The sequence below is a fragment of the Brienomyrus brachyistius genome, chromosome 13 (assembly GCF_023856365.1).
Source record: "Brienomyrus brachyistius isolate T26 chromosome 13, BBRACH_0.4, whole genome shotgun sequence".
Lineage (NCBI taxonomy): Eukaryota > Metazoa > Chordata > Actinopteri > Osteoglossiformes > Mormyridae > Brienomyrus > Brienomyrus brachyistius.
In genome coordinates this window covers 5,515,467-5,533,904 of record NC_064545.1, presented here as the reverse complement: position 1 = coordinate 5,533,904, position 18,438 = coordinate 5,515,467, and the positions used below count along the sequence as shown (strand labels likewise).

At 45.5% G+C, this 18,438-nt stretch overlaps 1 protein-coding gene across 2 annotated transcripts; it reads left to right on the top strand.

Moving 5' to 3' along the window:
* Positions 1 to 1,085: 1,085 nt before the first annotated feature.
* Positions 1,086 to 13,495, top strand: LOC125706257 (coatomer subunit beta-like). Of its 2 annotated transcripts, none has more exons than XM_048972853.1 (22): positions 1,086 to 1,240; positions 3,002 to 3,151; positions 3,517 to 3,746; positions 3,820 to 3,989; positions 4,162 to 4,276; positions 4,420 to 4,512; positions 4,813 to 4,950; positions 5,274 to 5,393; positions 6,409 to 6,516; positions 6,750 to 6,896; positions 7,010 to 7,155; positions 7,962 to 8,058; positions 8,220 to 8,380; positions 8,494 to 8,614; positions 8,713 to 8,940; positions 9,407 to 9,586; positions 10,171 to 10,315; positions 10,766 to 10,885; positions 11,272 to 11,417; positions 11,498 to 11,587; positions 12,292 to 12,447; positions 12,837 to 13,495. In XM_048972853.1, exons 2-22 carry the CDS (start codon positions 3,061 to 3,063, stop codon positions 12,894 to 12,896), a joined length of 2,862 nt encoding a protein of 953 aa, XP_048828810.1. In that variant the 5' UTR covers positions 1,086 to 1,240; positions 3,002 to 3,060; the 3' UTR covers positions 12,897 to 13,495. The 2 variants fall into 2 exon arrangements, with proteins under 2 accessions (XP_048828810.1, XP_048828811.1); XM_048972854.1 differs by having other exon boundaries at positions 1,122 to 1,230.
* The last annotated feature ends 4,943 nt before the right edge of the window (positions 13,496 to 18,438 follow it).

The window sequence follows — 18,438 nt, the reverse complement described above, 5'->3', positions numbered from 1 at the left end:
CACGGACGCTCACCATCTCTGGGGGTGAATGAGGAGAAAATGAGGAGTGGGCTGGCCTGGACTCCGAGCTTCTGCGTGATGATTGGAGGGTCTGTCGAAAGATTGCATCTCCTTTTGACTGACAGCGATTTTGTACTATAAGGAATCGCTGAAACTATTCGCGCTCAGTCCCATCGCGGATTTCTCAAGTTCAGTCGAAATAAAAACTGCTGCAACCTATTTCTTTATATTTGCTTGGCGAAATTGCTTGATATTCACCATACATTTCACACAATTATACACCACATTCCTTGTTTCACTTTTACAGAGTTTAATATTTTTTTTAGATCGTTCATTCATTCATATAGTAGGCTTAGGCTAGGCTAGCGTCGTGGGTGAAACTGCACACGATGGCAGACAGTGCTAATATTGTCGAGTCGAATTAGCCAGAGAAATTTGATGACGTGAGACAAGTATTTCCAGAGGAGGCCTTCCAAAGTGTCCTGAAAAGTTATGGCCATGACTTTGATTCAGGGAGACTGAGGTCAGATCAGGACTTGCAGGGTAACAGGGGAAAGCTGTGTGATTACTTGGTGTTCCTTAAAGACATGGAGTTGGACAGTGCAATGCCTCAGCTTTACAAACTGTTCTCATTAGTGGCAACAATTGGAGCTACATCTGCAGGTGTAGAAAGGAGCTTCTCCTGTTTAAAGCAGCTCAAGTCCTACACCCGAAACACAATGGGCCAAGGCCGTTTAAGCAGCCTAGCTCTGCTGGCCATTGAGAGGACACTGGTCAAGTCACTGGAAAAGACGCCTAGTTGGTACGACAGGGTCACGGACCATTTTCTTGAAAAGGAACGTAGGGCAGAATTTACTTTTAAATAAATAGACAATTTTATGACGTAGGCCGAGAATGAGCTTCCCCTATTTGATAGACCAGTAACCACCACTGATTCTGGGAATGACAGGTGTGTATAAACTGTGTGTATGTGACCTACGACTGACTAGAGCATATCCCAGGTAGCACATAACACAAAGTTTGGGTACACTCTGGACGGTATGCCAGTCCATCTCTGACTCAAGTTATGTCAGGTTTAACACACTATAAAGATTTACGGGCTGAAAAGCGATGGCGATATGGCGTTTGTACTGTTTGTCCTTCTTCGCTACCCATTCAACGAGGCGGCCCGGAATGCGGAACCTCCACGTCATAGGGAAACAGTCGATGTGAGTAGAAGGGGCTAAGAAGGTAAAAACAGGTAAGGAATGAAACAAGCACTGTTATAAAATCGTACATTAATCGTAAGAAGCGTTTGAAATACATTCTGTATCGTGTTTCTTATTGTCTTGGTGTTAAATTCGTTAAAGGTGATTAGCGGAGTAGATAGGATAACTAAACCAGGTGTTACCTGCTAACTTGTTGTCCGAGTTAAAAAAGGTCATGCAACCTGCAAAGCAGTAATATTTTGCCTGCTGGGCTACAGTACAGTATTCTGGACATTTTTGCAGGTTTTGTGTCATTTAGCCACCGTAGTGGACGCGAATCTAATAGCGAAATAGTTTGATGACACTTTCCGTGACTTGTGTGAGATGGTATTTAATGTCAGATAGTTTACCTGACCTTGGAGTATTATTTTAGGCTGTAATAAAATACGGCCAATAAAAAATGCGAAGTAATGCACAGTCGAACCTCGTTACTACGTACAAGACCGGATATCAAAAACATGTACGTTATAAGCATAGAACGTTGTAACCACTTAGTGCAAGATGGATGAAAGAACTCACGAAATATCCATGTAAATGGTAAAACTTTAATAGAGCAGACCCTTAAATTGAATACAAAACAAACGAACACATTATTAATTGTTAAATAATTCGACAAAGCTCATTTGGATCCTTGAAATTTTCCTTAAATTACTCACGATTACTTAGTGCCGGCCGGCGATAAACGGCAACGAAAATATACAACGGCTGGTCAAAATGGATTTAAAATACACATTCGCATCCAAATTGGCATTTAGCCTGAAAATATTAATGAAATATTGGTCAAATTAAATCATAAAGTCCTTTACTTCCATTATTATTCTGAATTCACAATTACCGGCATGACCGGTATTTCACGAGGTTTAATAAACAAAGAATACGCACACAACACTTAACAAGCCATTACTACGCAGTCCAGTAACTGTCGGTCAAGGCAACTCATTTAACGAGGGAAGTTACAACGCAATATACAAATGTGCATTGTCTGGCGAAGATCAGGTAGATACAGGTAGATGTAGGGACACAAGTTGTGGTGGGCGGGGAGAGCGCTGTACGTTGTAACGATGGTTAGTTTTAGTCTTTTCTCTAGAAATTTGGATGTTGTATCGAAGTTTACGCTGTAAGGGTGTACGCTGTAAACAATGGCTGCCATTGGAATAATACATAGGCTAAAAACGGGAATTAGAAACCTGTACGTTGAAAAGGTGAAAACGTTGTATCCGGGGTACGTAGTAACGAGGTTCGACTGTACGAACATTAACTAGGTAACTGGGCATTAACGAGTTACCCCGTCTGAATGACCTTTGCTTGCTTGCTTGCTTGTTTTTATGTGCAGCGTAGCCTTCGGCACCGGAGAGGCCCTCCGTTATGATGCTTAACGCTTACATATTCATTTTTAATACATATCTTTTAACTGTTCCAGAGATGCAGATTCTGTGACGGTGGAAGGTTGTTCAAAAATTGAGGGGGGTGTGCTTTTAGAAAAAGTAGTGTGTGAAATTATTACGAAGTATACATAGCCAAAATAGCAGGTTGGCGGACAAGAACAAAGTGACAATGCTGAGGGTGGTAAAACGGTGAACACCGTACTTAAAACCACTTGAGCGGTTTTGATTACACGTGAAATAATTATCCCACCGGTTGTAGGACAGGGGATTGTTCTCCGGATGAAATAAGTCTGAACTATAACCTTAAACATCTCAGCTCAGCTCCATTAAAACTAGATTCATTCTGTCCATTTCAATGGATTTCTGCAGAGAATCATCAGAGGGGAATATCGACTGGAGTCTTCTAAGAAGACATCCCAATCGGCACAATGACAGCCGCGGAAAATGTGTGTTATACCCTTATAAACGTGCAGTCGGACTCAGAACCTCCGTCAGAAATCAGCCTGAAAGCAGATTTAGGTAAGTATCTGATAAGTTGACATCTGCGATTTGCAGGTTTCCTGATCTGATCACATAATTAGGAAAAAATCTGAATCCTAACCTCCCACTCCTAAAAGTGTAATGCCCAGAATTATTCATACTTTATTTGCATGTTTGCTTCCAGAGGTAGATTTAAATTTAGGTCTAGAAAGTACAAATTCAGGGCAAAATTTTGTTTCAACCATCCAGTGGAAGTCATAGAGTACAAACAACCAAACAACCTCTTCAATACTCTATGACTTCCACTGGATGGTTGAAACAAAATTTTGCCCTGAATTTGTAAATCTTGGTCTGGATTTATACTTTCTGGGCCTGAAATCTACCTCTGATTGCTTCAAATACAGAAAAGGGTGAAATCAAGGCCAAGACCGAAGCTTTGAAGAAGGTGATCATCATGATCCTGAATGGGGAGAAGCTGCCTGGACTGCTGATGACCATCATCCGCTTCGTCCTTCCTCTGCAAGACCACACCATCAAGAAGCTTCTCCTGGTCTTTTGGGAGATTGTGCCCAAGACCACACCAGATGGCAAGCTGCTCCAGGAGATGATCCTGGTCTGCGATGCCTATCGGAAGGTACCCAGGGACTGGGCGGTGAGGTGGGAACTGCATTGCGGCGGCTTGCTGAGACACAGTCTGCCCCTTCCAGGACCTACAGCACCCCAACGAGTTCATCCGCGGCTCCACGCTGCGCTTCCTGTGCAAACTGAAGGAGGCAGAGCTGTTGGAGCCCCTGATGCCAGCCATCCGTGCCTGCTTAGAGCATCGCCATAGTTACGTGCGGCGGAATGCCGTGCTGGCTGTCTACACCATATACAGGTGCGCAACAGTCTGTGCTTGAGCCTGTGTGATGGACCACTTCTTAAAACTGATGAGAACATAGCTCTCAACTGTGTGCATTTGGACAGACATTGGGCTACGGTAGTCCAGTGCCCCTTGTGTTAGGAATGTGTAACTGAGTGTTTTTTTTTTGTTTTTTTTTCTTTTGCAGGAATTTTGAGAATTTGATTCCTGACGCCCCAGAGCTCATCCACGATTTTCTGGTGAATGAGAAAGACGCTAGCTGTAAGAGGAATGCCTTCATGATGCTAATTCATGCAGACCAGGTAAAATGGGAGATGGGGAATGGGGGTGGGGGGGGCGTCGGCATCCCCGTATCCCTGGTTTGACGTTTTCCCCTTCCATGTGTCACGGCGTGTCCTTCCACGTCAGGGGAGATCTACTTGTTTCTCTTCCCTTGGTGCTGCAGGACCGAGCACTGGACTACCTGAGCACCTGCATTGACCAGGTCCATACCTTCGGGGACATTCTGCAGCTGGTCATCGTGGAGCTAATTTACAAGGTGAGAGAGCGGGTGCGGATCTTGTAATTTGGTACCTGTGATCACAGTGTCTGGATAGAACAGTCCAGAACGACAAAACAAAGGGGGGCGGTATGAATAACGTTACGTACCTGATGGTCAGAAACTATAAAGTCTGATCATATTGGGTAAATGGAATCACACATGCTCTTGTAAACTACATCCAGAGGAGGGCTTAAGTCAGGCACTTTTGCTGGCTGTGATCCCCCCCCCCCCCCCACCGACGGTTACATCTCTATGGTGACCGGCAGTCGCTCATCAAACGCCCACCCACCCACGCAGGTGTGTCACGCCAACCCGTTGGAGCGTGCCCGCTTCATCCGTTGCATCTACAACCTGCTGCAGTCCTCCAGCCCCGCCGTCAAGTATGAAGCAGCGGGAACACTGGTGACCCTCTCCAGCGCACCTACGGCCATCAAGGTAGCGCTGGGCTCTAATGGGCCCTGCTGAGACTCGCGGTTCTCCTTTATATGTTCAGTAAACAGAAATCATATGCATCCAGGAATTCCCAAAGTGTTTTGAATTTTATGTATGTTATGTATGAAATATTGATTTCAGATTTTTTTTTATTTTTCTATTTTCTGTTGTGTATTAACAAGCTGGGTTTGTCAATTTTTATTTATATGGTATCTATAGGATTTGAATGCTAGTAATGTTTATTCTCTGTGAATATGTTTTAGTGTTTTAAGAGGGAGTTTAGTAGCGATGGTTTTGGCTGTACCTTGTGTCTCCCCGGGTTCCAGGCAGCCGCTCAGTGCTACATTGACCTAATCATCAAGGAGAGCGATAATAACGTCAAACTCATTGTCCTGGATCGCCTGGTTGAGCTGAAGGAGAACCCCACCCATGACCGTGTGCTCCAGGTACTGCTGCCCCCACCCCTAACCCCGCCCATGACCATGTGCTCCAGGCACCGCTGCACTACCCCTAACCCCACCCACGACCATGTGCTCCAGGCACCGCTGCACTACCCCTAACCCCACCCACGACCATGTGCTCCAGGCACCGCTGCACTACCCCTAACCCCACCCACGACCGTGTGCTCCAGGCACCGCTGCACTACCCCTAACCCCACCCACGACCGTGTGCTCCAGGCACCGCTGCACTACCCCTAACCCCACCCACGACCGTGTGCTCCAGGCACCGCTGCACTACCCCTAACCCCACCCACGACCGTGTGCTCCAGGCACCGCTGCACTACCCCTAACCCCACCCACACCCGCATGTATATGGCTGGATTTCACTGGGGCTTCAAAAACAGGAAGTGTGTATTTTTAGTCTGTGTGCTTTTAGGCTGTATAATCTCTTCATTAGAGATGGTATTGCTTATTTGTATACTGTGACTAATGTGATTTAAAGCAAGGATTGGCTTAGCAGTGACCGCTATATACTCTCCTCTCCATGAATTTCTGTCTCTTAGTTACCCTTAGTGTGTGGCCTTCGATGGACAGGCATGCCATCCCATCACATGGGAGGAACACGTGAAACATTTACTTCAGACATTTATACATTAATGTGACCTATGGGAGACAGTGTTTTATGTTTATCTCACAAAGCAAAATGTTATTGCACACAGAACACTATTGAAACTGAAGATACGAGACTCTATAATGCCTGAGTTCTCATCCCAAGTGTCTTTGAAATAATCTCTAAAGTGTCTAAAACCCGCCTGGCTTCCTCCTAATCCCAGAGTCCCTTATTCAGTCACAGGAATTATCTGTGTATTTTCCCCTTTTCACACTATAGTTCAAACCATTTGTGTCCCTACAGTGTGATATGTATGTATTAATGTTTATACACTGGCTTGGCCGCAGGTGCGGCAGAGGGGTATAAATCAGCACAAACCCCAGCAGTGTCGTTCTCACCTGTGCTGTGCAGGATCTGGTCATGGACGTCCTGCGCGTCTTGGCCACGCCTGACCTGGAAGTCCGGAAAAAGACCCTGCACTTGGCTCTGGACCTGGTTTCATCTCGCAACGTGGAGGAGGTATGTGTGTGTTTTCCCTGGGCGTCTGCGCATCCGCTCACGTACATGCGTGTCCCCTCTGTTTTTTAAATGATCTACGTTTTACTGTTCTGCTCTGGTAATTGTGCAAAGTCATAAAAGATGTCCTCTCTTGCTCGATGACGGTGGTTCTGAAGATTCTGTTTGTTTGAGCCCTGCTGCCATCCCGAGTCACACGGCAAGCCTTTTTACCCACGATGCCGTGTACCTCACAGCTCGTGATCGTACTGAAGAAAGAGGTGATTAAGACCAATAATGTGACCGAACATGAGGACACGGATAAATACAGGCAGCTGCTGGTACGGACGCTGCACTCCTGCAGCGTGCGCTTCCCCGACATGGCGGCCAACGTCATCCCCGTGGTGAGTCCGCCCCCCGCCCCATTTGCTCCAGCGGGGGTCCCCCTCCGCCGGACCTGCACGGCTGCTTTCCTCCACCCTTGTTACGAATCGGTGCTGTCTGTGCTCCTCGTCAGTTGATGGAGTTCCTGAGCGACACCAACGAGGCGGCCGCCGCCAACGTGCTGGAGTTCATCAGGGAGGCCATCCAGAGGTTCGACGGCCTGCGGCCCCTCGTCTTCGAGAAGCTGCTGGAGGTGTTCCACTCCATCAAGGCCGTCAAGTAAGCTGGCCACATTCAGACACAAGCTCGTGGCCGTTTTTGTCTCTGAGCGGTTAAGCAGAAAGAAACCATACCGTGAAATACATGAAGACACACAGCCACTCAGCCCTAGTTAGATTTTATTGGGCGTTACCATGAAATCTGAATGCTGAGCCTCAAAATATTACTTTCAGTTGGGGATGTAGAGACGCATCATGCATGTTGATGAGTCGGTTATTAAGGTGGTAAATCAGCTGCATCGATCTTTCTTTGTATGCCATTAATAGAGTGTAATGGAGTTCCTATGGCCATGTTTGTGAATTTTCTTCAGTGAGGTTTGCATTTAGGTTATCAGAATGATTGAATAATCGATTAATGGAATTGAATCCTTGTAGAAATGAAAGATTTCCGATGCATCGAATCGTTCCCTAAAAAAATTGTAATTGAAGCAAATCGCCTTGGGGCCAGCAATTCACACCCCTACTTTCGGTTGATCCTCTGTGTACCATGGACGACTCTTCTGAGTGTCTGCGACCAGATATTTGAATTGTATTGTTTGTACAAATACCCGTGACCCAGTAAGATAAGCGGTTTAATTTTAAACCGTAAACCATAGCGACCGTAATTTTTGTATTTAGCTTGTTGCTGGATTGGGTTTGAGGTTTGTAGCCAGCCATGAACTCGAAATAGAGTGTTATTACAGAAACGGTGGTTTGTTCAGTCCCCCCCCCCCCCCCCCCCCCCCACAATTCCGGACAAGTCCACATGGCCTAGATCTCCACTGTTGGCAGTATGGACACTGTGTGACTGTGTCGATGTTGTGCCAGGATTTTCAGAGGAGCACTGTGGATTTTGGGCGAGTACTGCTGCACCAAGGAGGACATCCAGAGCGTGATGACAGAAATCCGAAGGTCCCTAGGAGAGGTGGGGACTTTCAACAAGGCTGTAAAATTCAGAGTGCCGCCCGTTTGTGACATATAGCCACACAATATGCCATACTACTGACGTAATGTTACTACACGGATTAAGATGCTTAATTTCTTATGCTTCATGAGTCGTTTACCCCCGCTTTGTGTCACGCGCAGATCCCGATCGTGGAGAATGAGTTAAAGAGAGAGCTGGGTGAGATCAAGCCTGAGGATGAGGCGACGGTGACCCCCGCACAGAAACTGGTGACGGAGATGGGCACCTACGTGACTCAGAGCGCCTTGGTCTCCACAAGGCCCACTAAGAAGGATGAGGACAGGTAGAAGAGACAATTTAGTGAAGATGTAGAGTGAACTTTTGAACTCCAGAATCCCTTTCTTAATGATTGTAATTTTGTTCCCTAAATGGTAACAGAGAATGAATTTGTTGTAGACCTCCCCTAAGGGGCTTCCTGATGGATGGAGATTTCTACGTTGCTGCTGCCTTGGCGACCACCCTGACCAAACTTGCCCTTCGCTATGTGTCCATCATCCCAGATAAAAGGAAGCAAAATGTGAGCTCTGGAGGAAACCCTTATGTTGCTGTCCATGTCTATGGCTTCACACTGCCATCTCACTCTCCGCGTGGTTCCTCCCCCCATTTTACCCACAGTCCTTTATGGCCGAGGCCATGCTGATCATGGCCTCCGTGCTCCACCTGGGCAAGTCGTCGCTGCCCAAGAAGCCGATCACGGACGACGATGTGGACCGCATGTCGCTGTGCATCAAGGTGCTGTCTGAGTGCTCGCCGCTCATGGACGACATCTTCAACAAGGAGTGCCGCAGGTCACTGTCGCATATGCTGGCCGTCAAGCTGGAGGAGGAGAAGCTCTCGCAGAAGGTGGGGCAGGATCAGGACTTCTTGTCCATTTTGATTTTGTTTTTTTTTTTTGTTAGTTTTATGTGCTCCATCCATCTTTATTGTACATCAAACTTTTATGCTTGTGCCTTTCTCTGTGAACTTGTGGACTAGTAGAGTCACTAGTGAATAAACTGGTTTGTTTTAATGCAACTGTTAACCCCCCCCCAGCCAGGAAGTTTATGAGGAATGCCCTATTTATTTTATCCGTCGCTATGAGATGGATGCTCCCTTGGGTGCTAATTAGCAACAAAATGCTTCAGCTCATCTTGGTTTGTAAACATGACACTGGAATTCCAAAGTTAGAAATATAAGTATAAGATACTTCCGTTAGTGTGTAACATTTCTAGACTAGTGAAATTCTTAACCTGTGGCACAATTCAACTCTAACGGGCTTGGTTCAAAGGTTTCTAAGCGTCTATAAAACTCCCTCTGTCTCTCCCCCCAGAAAGAGTCAGAGAAGCGCAGCGTGACAGTGCAGGCCGACGACCCCCTCACCTTCATGCAGCTCACTGCCAAGAGTGAGACGGCCTCCAAGGAGGACCAGTTCCAGCTCAGCCTGCTTGCGGCTATGGGCAACACACAGAGGAAGGAGGCCGCCGACCCATCAGCCTCTAAGCTCAACAAGGTACCTGCATGTCCCTTGTGTCAGAAAGTATTATTAAATAGGGGTGGCACATTTCCAGAAACTTTCCATTTCGTGGGAAATTAAGTTGGGGAATTTCGGATGTATTCCAAGTTAGAAACTTTCCATGGGAATTGCTGGGAATATATGGGAAATAATGGAAAATGCCCAGAATTTTGCATCTCTATTAAAACTGGTAACTAACAATGGATATCTTTTCTTTGGATTAAAGTAAGTATTTAAGTATTCAAGACACCTGTTCAATTTGTAAATTTGAAGGATATCTGTATGGTTGCTAAATCTCTAGGTGTTACTGCCTCATCAGTGTATGGTGTTTGTTCCTGTATTTTTCCAGTAGGTGGCACTTGTGCCCAATAGTAGATGTGATTCCCGGGGTTACCTTCAGTGCTGACAGTGTAGCAGTGTTGTTGGTCCTTCAGTCCTTGTGCTGTACCTGTTTCCAGGCTCTGTCCTTCAACATAATTTCACATTCTGGTTAGCGCTGTTATTCCGTGGGTGATTGTACGTTTGAGGCATCATCATTGGACCTTGCACAAATGAACCCACTTGGAGTCATTCTGTTGCAGGTCACCCAGCTGACTGGGTTCTCTGACCCAGTGTACGCAGAGGCCTACGTCCACGTCAACCAGTATGACATTGTGCTGGATGTGCTGGTCGTCAACCAGACCAGTGACACCCTGCAGAATTGTACACTGGAGCTGGCCACTCTGGGTATGCTCCTTTCCATGGGGGTCTTCATCTGTGTGTGTGTGTGTGTGTGTGTGTGTGTGTGTGTGTGTGTGTGTGTGTGTGTACGCTCACCTCAGTGATCACAGAACACCCACATATTTGTTTCTGTGCTTTACAATGTTTTGGAAATGTTAAGTGTGTGTTGTAAAAACTTACTTGCACAAAATTGAGCTATGATTTTTTTGTCGTTTGTCAAACTAAAAGCAGTGGAATCGTCAACTTAAAATGAGGCATGTTACACAATGAACACACAGTTATTATATACTATATATTTTTTTGCTTTATGTATTCTTCTTAATATTTTTCAACCGAATCACAATGAATTAGTCACCAAACCTGCATTTCATTGTCTGAATCTAATGTAATCTAAACAAATATGGATATGAAATCACTGTGCTGTAGATGGAGTGTGATGTGTGTGACCCCCGACAGGTGACCTGAAGCTAGTGGAGAAGCCCTCCCCCCTCACACTGGCTCCCCACGACTTCACCAACATCAAGGCCAACGTCAAAGTGGCGTCCACAGAAAATGGCATCATCTTTGGAAACATAGGTTAGACCTCATTATCCCCCTCTTAGAGAAGAGAGCTGTTCCAACTCTTTCTGTATTAAGTCAGGGATGTTAACAGGGATAATGAGCCCATTGCTCACTAAATTACCCAGTTAGGTATTTTGTTATTTAACTAAAGGGTTTAGCTCCTGGCTAATTGTAGCAGAACCCCTGTTGGGATTTCAACTTGCGGTTGTATTTCGATTTGTTGGCTGGTTCTTTTATCCAAAGCAGCAGATGATACTTATTGCATTTATTCAGTGAGAGATTTTTTTGTTACTTGTTGGAGCAATTGAGGTTAAGGAACCTTCACATTATAAATGCCCATTCTGAGTAACTTAGAATGGGTGGGCAGATTGCTGTCATAACTGGGTGTCTTTGCGTCCCAGTCTATGACGTGTCAGGCGCGGCCAGCGACAGGAACTGTGTGGTGCTGAGCGATATCCACATAGACATCATGGACTACATCCAGCCAGCCTCCTGCACTGATGTCGAGTTCAGACAAATGTGGGCCGAGTTTGAGTGGGAGAACAAGGTAGGACGTTGTCCGCCAAAAGTCCCAGGGTCACACAATCGAAAGTTTGGCGAATACCGACACATGTCCTGCCTCTCCAGGTCACGGTGAACACGAACATCATGGACCTGTATGACTACCTGCAGCACATCCTCTCCTCCACCAACATGAAGTGTCTGACTCCAGAGAAGGTACTGTCCCCCCCCCCCCCCCCTATTTTTGCTAATGATACATCCGGAGTAAATCATGGAGCATTTCTCAATACCAAGAATGCAAAGATCGTATCTGTGTTTTGGTAAGACCGGTTTTGCTAACTCGCCTTCCAAAAACAAACTTGAGGTGCAGCGAGTCATAGAATTGGTCTCGTTCCGGAAGGATGCAAGCGATGCATCCTTTATACTTGGGGCAGGACAAGAAGGACATCTGGGTATTTTTACCCATCCTCTGTACTACTTCTGTTCTTGAGAATTGGAACTGGTCTTCAGCAATGGAAGATGACGTGAAATGGGTACATAAGAACACAAGTACGGTCCAGTACGCATTTGGAGAAACAGCAGAGCTTTCTGTTGTAATCTCACTCTCTGTCTCACTGGTTGATAATGCTTTCAGTCTGCTGGCTGATAAATACACAGCCAGTAACCACTGAGCCCCCTTGTGACAGATATTTGCATATGTGAGACACTAATAGCAGAAAAGGGGACCTTCTTGTAGCAGACAGGAACCTCAAACATGGTGCGTGGCTCTGGTGCCATGTGACTCCTGAATAGGTTCCCTGTTCTCCAGCATCGTTATCATTGCTAAATAAGCTTTCATTGATGTCCTGTCACTTTTGTTTTTGAGCACTTCTGCTGCAAACTGGAAGCTAATACACTCCAACACCGCCCCCAAATAACAGGCTCTATCGGGGTTCTGCGGCTTCATGGCGGCCAACCTGTACGCCCGCTCCATCTTCGGGGAAGATGCCCTCGCCAACGTCAGCATCGAGAAGCCCGTGCACCTGGGCCCTGATGCTCCAGTGAGCGGCCACATCCGGATCCGTGCCAAGAGTCAGGTAGGCGACCCCCCCCCCCGAGCCAGCGGTCCCAGCTCAGCCATTTGGTGCTCAGCCTCACTGACTTTGATTTAGCGCTGAGTTACACCCCCATCACGATGAGATTGCTTAATGCTTATGTTTGCTTGAGGACAGAAGAGGCCTTCCCTGTACACATCTCCTCCAGCACTTCCATCTTCCCAACTGAGCTGTCCTTGATATTAATTGCAGAGTGGGGGCAGGGTACAGAATTAAGTGAGCCTTCTAAACCAGGGGTGGGGAGGGGGGCAAACCTCAGAGATATTGCTCTGTCGATGGGACGAAATCCGATCCATCTGGAAGACATAAACCTCTAGAGCAGTGTTTGAAAGGAAAGGCATTTTTAAACGTGGCTCTCCTGTTCTTCACAGGGCATGGCATTGAGCCTTGGAGACAAGATTAACCTATCCCAGAAGAAGACCAGCATATGAATGGACCAGGGAGGCTGTTGGTAGATGACCCTCGCCTTATGCGGACATTTCCCCTTCATGTTTCTGTTACTCGTGTCAGTGCCGATGCACTTTACTGTCCCTTTCCAGCCGTCCAACTTCCTTGGTGTGCAGAAGTATGGATGGCTACGATTCTGTAACTAGCTTAACCGTGTGCCTCGCGATAAAGACATCTGATTTGATCGCATCGTTGTTGTGTCCCTCATCCTGTTACAGCCTGATGTGTGCTTGCAGTACGTGGATATGAGCACAAGGTCATTCTTCCTTTAAAGGTCACACATTCTCAACCATTGTTATTCATCTGCTATGATTTATATTCTCACAATAGAAATTTTTCCTGTCGATTATTTCACATTTTGTCCTTTTTGTTTACCCAGAGAAAATTTGAAAGTTGCTGTTTGTGGGCATGGCTGTGGCCACACTTTTTAGGTGTAGACTGACAACATCTTGCTGAAGGTACCATTGTGGTCTGTATGGTATTGCCAACGTATACAGACCTCCAGAGAGTGGTCACAGTGCCTGATGCAAGGGGAGCAAAACATAGGCATTGCAAATGCTAATAAATGCTAAAGGGGATCTCAGCAGTTGGTGCCTAGTGCCTTTGTGGGAGAAATATGATCGAAACCACTGAGGTGGCTAATGTTGCACTTCATGAAGGTTCGCGGCAGCATCCGCATCATCTCTGGAGTTCCACTCATTAAAAGCATGAATGGTATCAACTTCAGTACCGTGATAAGGAGAGGAGGAATGGGTGTGTCCAAAAACGCATACTTACACAGTAAGTACTGAATTTCTTCAGCTGCCTGAACTCCATTATTAACGTAGTGTGTGCAGAATGTATGCATGAGAACAGTATGCATGCATTCGGACGCCTGGCAGTCGCCATCTTGCATACTACCTGACCTGAATGTTTGCCAGTAATGTAGCTTGGCCTCTGTGAAAAAGTATCAATGGAAAAAACGTATGCACACATAATCAAGTTAACATGTAACTGACTGTTGTTTTCCACTATAATTTCCACAGCGGTGGAACGTCCTCCACCACCTTCACAAAAATTTCTGAACAAGCAGTGTTCTTGGTCTCGTCGCAGCTCCGGTTGCCTTGTGGGATAGTGTGGCATCTACTGGTTGCACCCTTTTCAGAATGTAGTATGTCATCCGGGTACTGTTTGCTTACTTATCCATACTACACATCGCACACTATATTTTGCCTACTACATACTACACAACTATGCAATTTTGGACGCACCTGGTTTTTTTTTTCAACAATAAAATCTTTCACTTTCCTCCCAGTTAGTTATGTCCATACTGGCACTGGTCTGTGTATGCTAGTCTCTGGTTACGAATGTTTGCTAAGCTAATAAAAATAAGGGTTTCATAAAGATTTATTTATGGTAGTACTGGTGGGTAGCACCACTGCCTCTCATCAGGGTTTGAATCCTCTCTGGTCTGTTTATGTGGAATTTCTATGATGCACGTTTCCTTCCACATTCCCAAAACACGCTGTTAGGCAAACTGTGCCTCTAAATTACCCAGAGAGAATGTTTGTGTGTGTGGTTACGTGTGCACCCTTATCTTGTGCCATAAGTTTTATGAGCTAGAGTCTTGGCTCATAGTAAGCCCATACAGGGTAAGTGAGTGTAAAATGGGTGGGCATTCTAATTTTTAAGGTCTGTTCACTTTTTTAAAGCCTTAGTTACGATCTGACATTCAGCCAAGTGCTTGTGCTGAAGTCTGGTGGCAATGGCCCACGTGCCAGTGTTCTTATTTCCTGACACTGAAATCTGCACTGGCCACAACTTTCAGGACTGATCCCTCCAATCCTCGTAAATCCACAGCTAACTTCAGGGATCAGAATTTGGGCTAGTAGTCAGAAATGCATCTGCTATTCCATTGGATTGGTGTGGTTAGCGATTAAGTCTAAAAGGCTAACAGACTCTGCTTTGATTCCGCCCGTGTTGCCTGTTTAAGGGTTGATTTATGGCTCCGGTTGACAGCTGTGCTCTCTAGGCCCTGAGCATTAACCTCTGCACTGCACCCCCCACGTTCCACTGACCACCCGCAGATCGAACGCCAGTGTCTCCTCACTCAGGACAGCCAGCGCGTTGCCGGTGCTTTAGGTCACATGACCCATATTCAATCTTCCCTGTCATTTTAATAATTGATTCTTTCACTCTTAAGGATTGTTTTGAATTCGGCTTAATTTTTTTCTTACAATATCAGTATTCTTCCTGGGTTTTGAACCTTAAAGTACAGCCTTGGATCTATTTGTCCCACCCCCTAAATAATTTGATTAAGAAGAAGCATAATCAAAGTTATATTCATCACACGCAGAGAGAGCATTAACTCCAGGAAGCTGTGACTGATTGGAAATCTTTACTCGATTACTAAGCTCTTTCACACGTGTTTAGCTTAAACCTCTCCAATCCCCCTCTTTCTCACCAGTTTATGAACTTTGTCAGGAACAACGGACGCGAGACGCCGACTCCCTGCCCTGTATATGGAAATGCATGCTCCTTTTCCTGGGTGTAGATTAAATTTTCCAGTTCAGTCCCCTTCCCCAAATTTGAAGTGCACGTTTACTTGCTGGGTTTTAAATTACAGTGCCATGTGTTTTAAATGCTGCTTTATTCCTGTGAAATTACTTTTGATTTTTAAAAAATGAATGCTTTTGGATGGAGGACATGGTACCTTTCTAAATGGAATAAATATGCATTCTCAGGAAAGAGGCCGCACAGATCAGATTGCACTCCCCATTCCACGTTCAGATGTTTCTGCTGTTGGAACAGGCCAGAGACTGTAGATGTTCCCAAAATTCATGGGTACATGAGAAGGCTCTCTTCTCATTTTGCTCTGCTTAGATGCTGATTTTGCCTCATTGGTGGAGTGTATGCTTCGCTGAAAAAGGTGAGTGGCTTCTTGGGCTAAGTTGATGGGCTCGTAATCGGAAGGTTTCTGGTTCAAGCCCTGGCCTTGACAGGACAGTCCCATGTCTGTGGGCCCTTAACCCCCCCCCCCCCCCCCAGCTTCAAGGGTTCAACATTATAGCTAACCTTGTGTTGTGACCCTACCAAACTATGGAGATCAAGATGTGATCAGCAAAGAGAAGCATTCCAATGTAGTTATGCAAATAAAGTATGTTTGTATGTTGTTGCATGGGAGTATGTCCGATAGGGCATTTGAGTAACTCCAGTATTAGGATTCTTGAAAGACACTTGAAGCCCAGACTGAGTATCTTATGTCAGCTTCTTTTACTTTTAATTCACTTCCTATGACTACACTTCTCTTCCTATATGATCCAACATTTTTCAAACCAACAGCCCTACCCCCCACCCAAGCCCCCAGAGGGAGGTGGGTTGTTAACTGCTTCTGTTGTTGTGAGCTCAGGCATTCCGAAAGGTAACGAGGGATTGGGAATTAAATGAAATTCCTCAGATTCCTGAGGAGGCCGTGTCACCGTTGTAGGAGTGTTTCGGAATTCGGCCGGTCATCTAATGGCAAAAGCTGGATCGTTCAGAACCTTCTGGAAAGTGAAAATGAGGGCATCGAAAAAATGATAATAAATGGGCAAATGCAAAGGAGCAGAGACAAGCTACATGGCAATAATGTTCTCAGATGGCACCAGGCCAGGAGAAAATACATCTCCAGCAGAGCCAGGGTTTTCCAAGGGCTTTGCCAAGGATTTACTCCCCTGGCTGAGCCCCTAGCGAGAAGTGTGGGAGCATCAGCCGCCCTACTAACCTCTAGCAGTCAATTTTTACGTTCTGCTCTAAAATACCTGCTGATGGTAAGTGTGATGTCAGTGTCCCTGTGTGCAAACAAGGAGCCGTCCTTCCTTTGTTCCTCAGCATCTTGGCTTTGATGCATGTGCACTCATTGTCAGTCAGACTCAGCTGGGCGCTTCCTGTTCAATGGGTATTTATAGGATTTTGCCCTACAGGGAGCATTGCGTTAAATATTAGCAGTATTTCGACGCAAGCCACATAAAACAACAAATTTAGATATGATCCTCAGTGACAACAGCTGAGATCCTCCCCAAGCCACTGGCAGGAAGCACGTGTCCCCCCCCACCCCCATGATGACCCATGATGGTGTCAGTCGATGGCTGTTTGTCACATTGTTACCAACAGTACAGTGGAGGGCTGAGATACCTGAGCCAGGCAAATGATTTATGACTATTCACCCTTATTGTGAGTGATTTCACAGCACGCATTACATGGCAAGATTCAGGAACAAGCCATAAATACTCGAGAAGCCAAAATAAACACTATGTCAAAATATAATTTTAAGATCATTCTCACTTCAGTGAGTAAGGCTTTTCCTATTTTCTATAATACTGTAATTTTATTCACTTTTAGCGCCCAGGCCTTAAGATTGCAATATCCTTACGTAACGGCATCAGCAAGCTGTATAAAACAGTATTAGAGAATTCAAAGTTGCCCATGTGAGATGTAAATGCATGGCTAAAAACACGCTCTAATAAAAGACCGATGATGATATGAACGCCACCAATGTCATTGATGTTGGTTAATGTATTCAGGATCTTTCGCAGCGCCTCGCCACACAGGTAACACTGCGCGGTGCCAAGCCTAATAAGAGCCATTAACGAAAAGCCTGAACTGGCAACCCAGTTCATTTGAATAGTTGGTCCTACACGTGGCATGCCAGGCAGACTGTGACGCGGCTCACGTCAGCCCCCACAACATGCCGGCGTGGTGCATGGAGATCGGGCATTCTAAGTGGGACGCTTAGACTGCCAGAACTAAGCATGAAAAGAAAGACACCTTAAAAAACAGCACATCATTTACACATCTTAATTACTCCAAAAGTACACTAAGAAAAAAAATGGTAAAAAAAAAAATGTACCCTTGTAATTGGACCTTATACGGTACAGAAATGGACTTTAAGGAGCATCCCAAAGGTACAAACAGCATTAATGTACCTCAGAGTCCATTTCTGTACCTTGAAAGGTACAATTACCTACAGCTAGGGTACAATTGGCAGACTCTTGAGGGTACAGCGCCAATAACAAGCAAGGGTACAAATTGAAGGATCCTATCTGCACACATAAAATATATAATGATGCTTTCAAATATAAAAGTTACATCTGGAAAAGGTGCAACGCAGGGCTACGAGAATGATTCCTGGTCTTAGAGGAATGTCTTATGAGGAGAGGTTAGCTGAGCTGAATCTGTTTAGCCTAGAGCAAAGGAGACTAAGGGGGGACATGATCCAGGTATATAAGATTCTAACAGGTCTGGATGCTGTTCAGCCAAATGGCTACTTCAATATTAGTTTAAATACTAGAACTTGTGGAAATTAGCGGGAGAACATTTTAAAATGAATTTGAGGAAGCACTTCTTTACACAGCATGTAGTTAGAGTATGGAATAGTCTTCCTGCTAGTGTAGCACAAGCTAAAACCCTGGGTTCCTTTAAATCAGAGCTAGATAAGATTTTAACAACTCTGAGCTATTAGTTAAGTTCTCCCCAAACGAACTTGATGGGCTGAATTGCCTCCTCTCG

Excerpts from the sequence above, each read along its gene's own strand:
- LOC125706257 (XM_048972853.1), top strand. The coding sequence starts at position 3,061 with ATGACAGCCGCGGAAAATGTGTGTTATACCCTTATAAACGTGCAGTCG. Across the intron at positions 4,277-4,419 it reads TGCTAATTCATGCAGACCAG|GACCGAGCACTGGACTACCT; the intron begins GTAAAATGGGAG and ends TTGGTGCTGCAG. Across the intron at positions 5,394-6,408 it reads CCCATGACCGTGTGCTCCAG|GATCTGGTCATGGACGTCCT; the intron begins GTACTGCTGCCC and ends TGTGCTGTGCAG.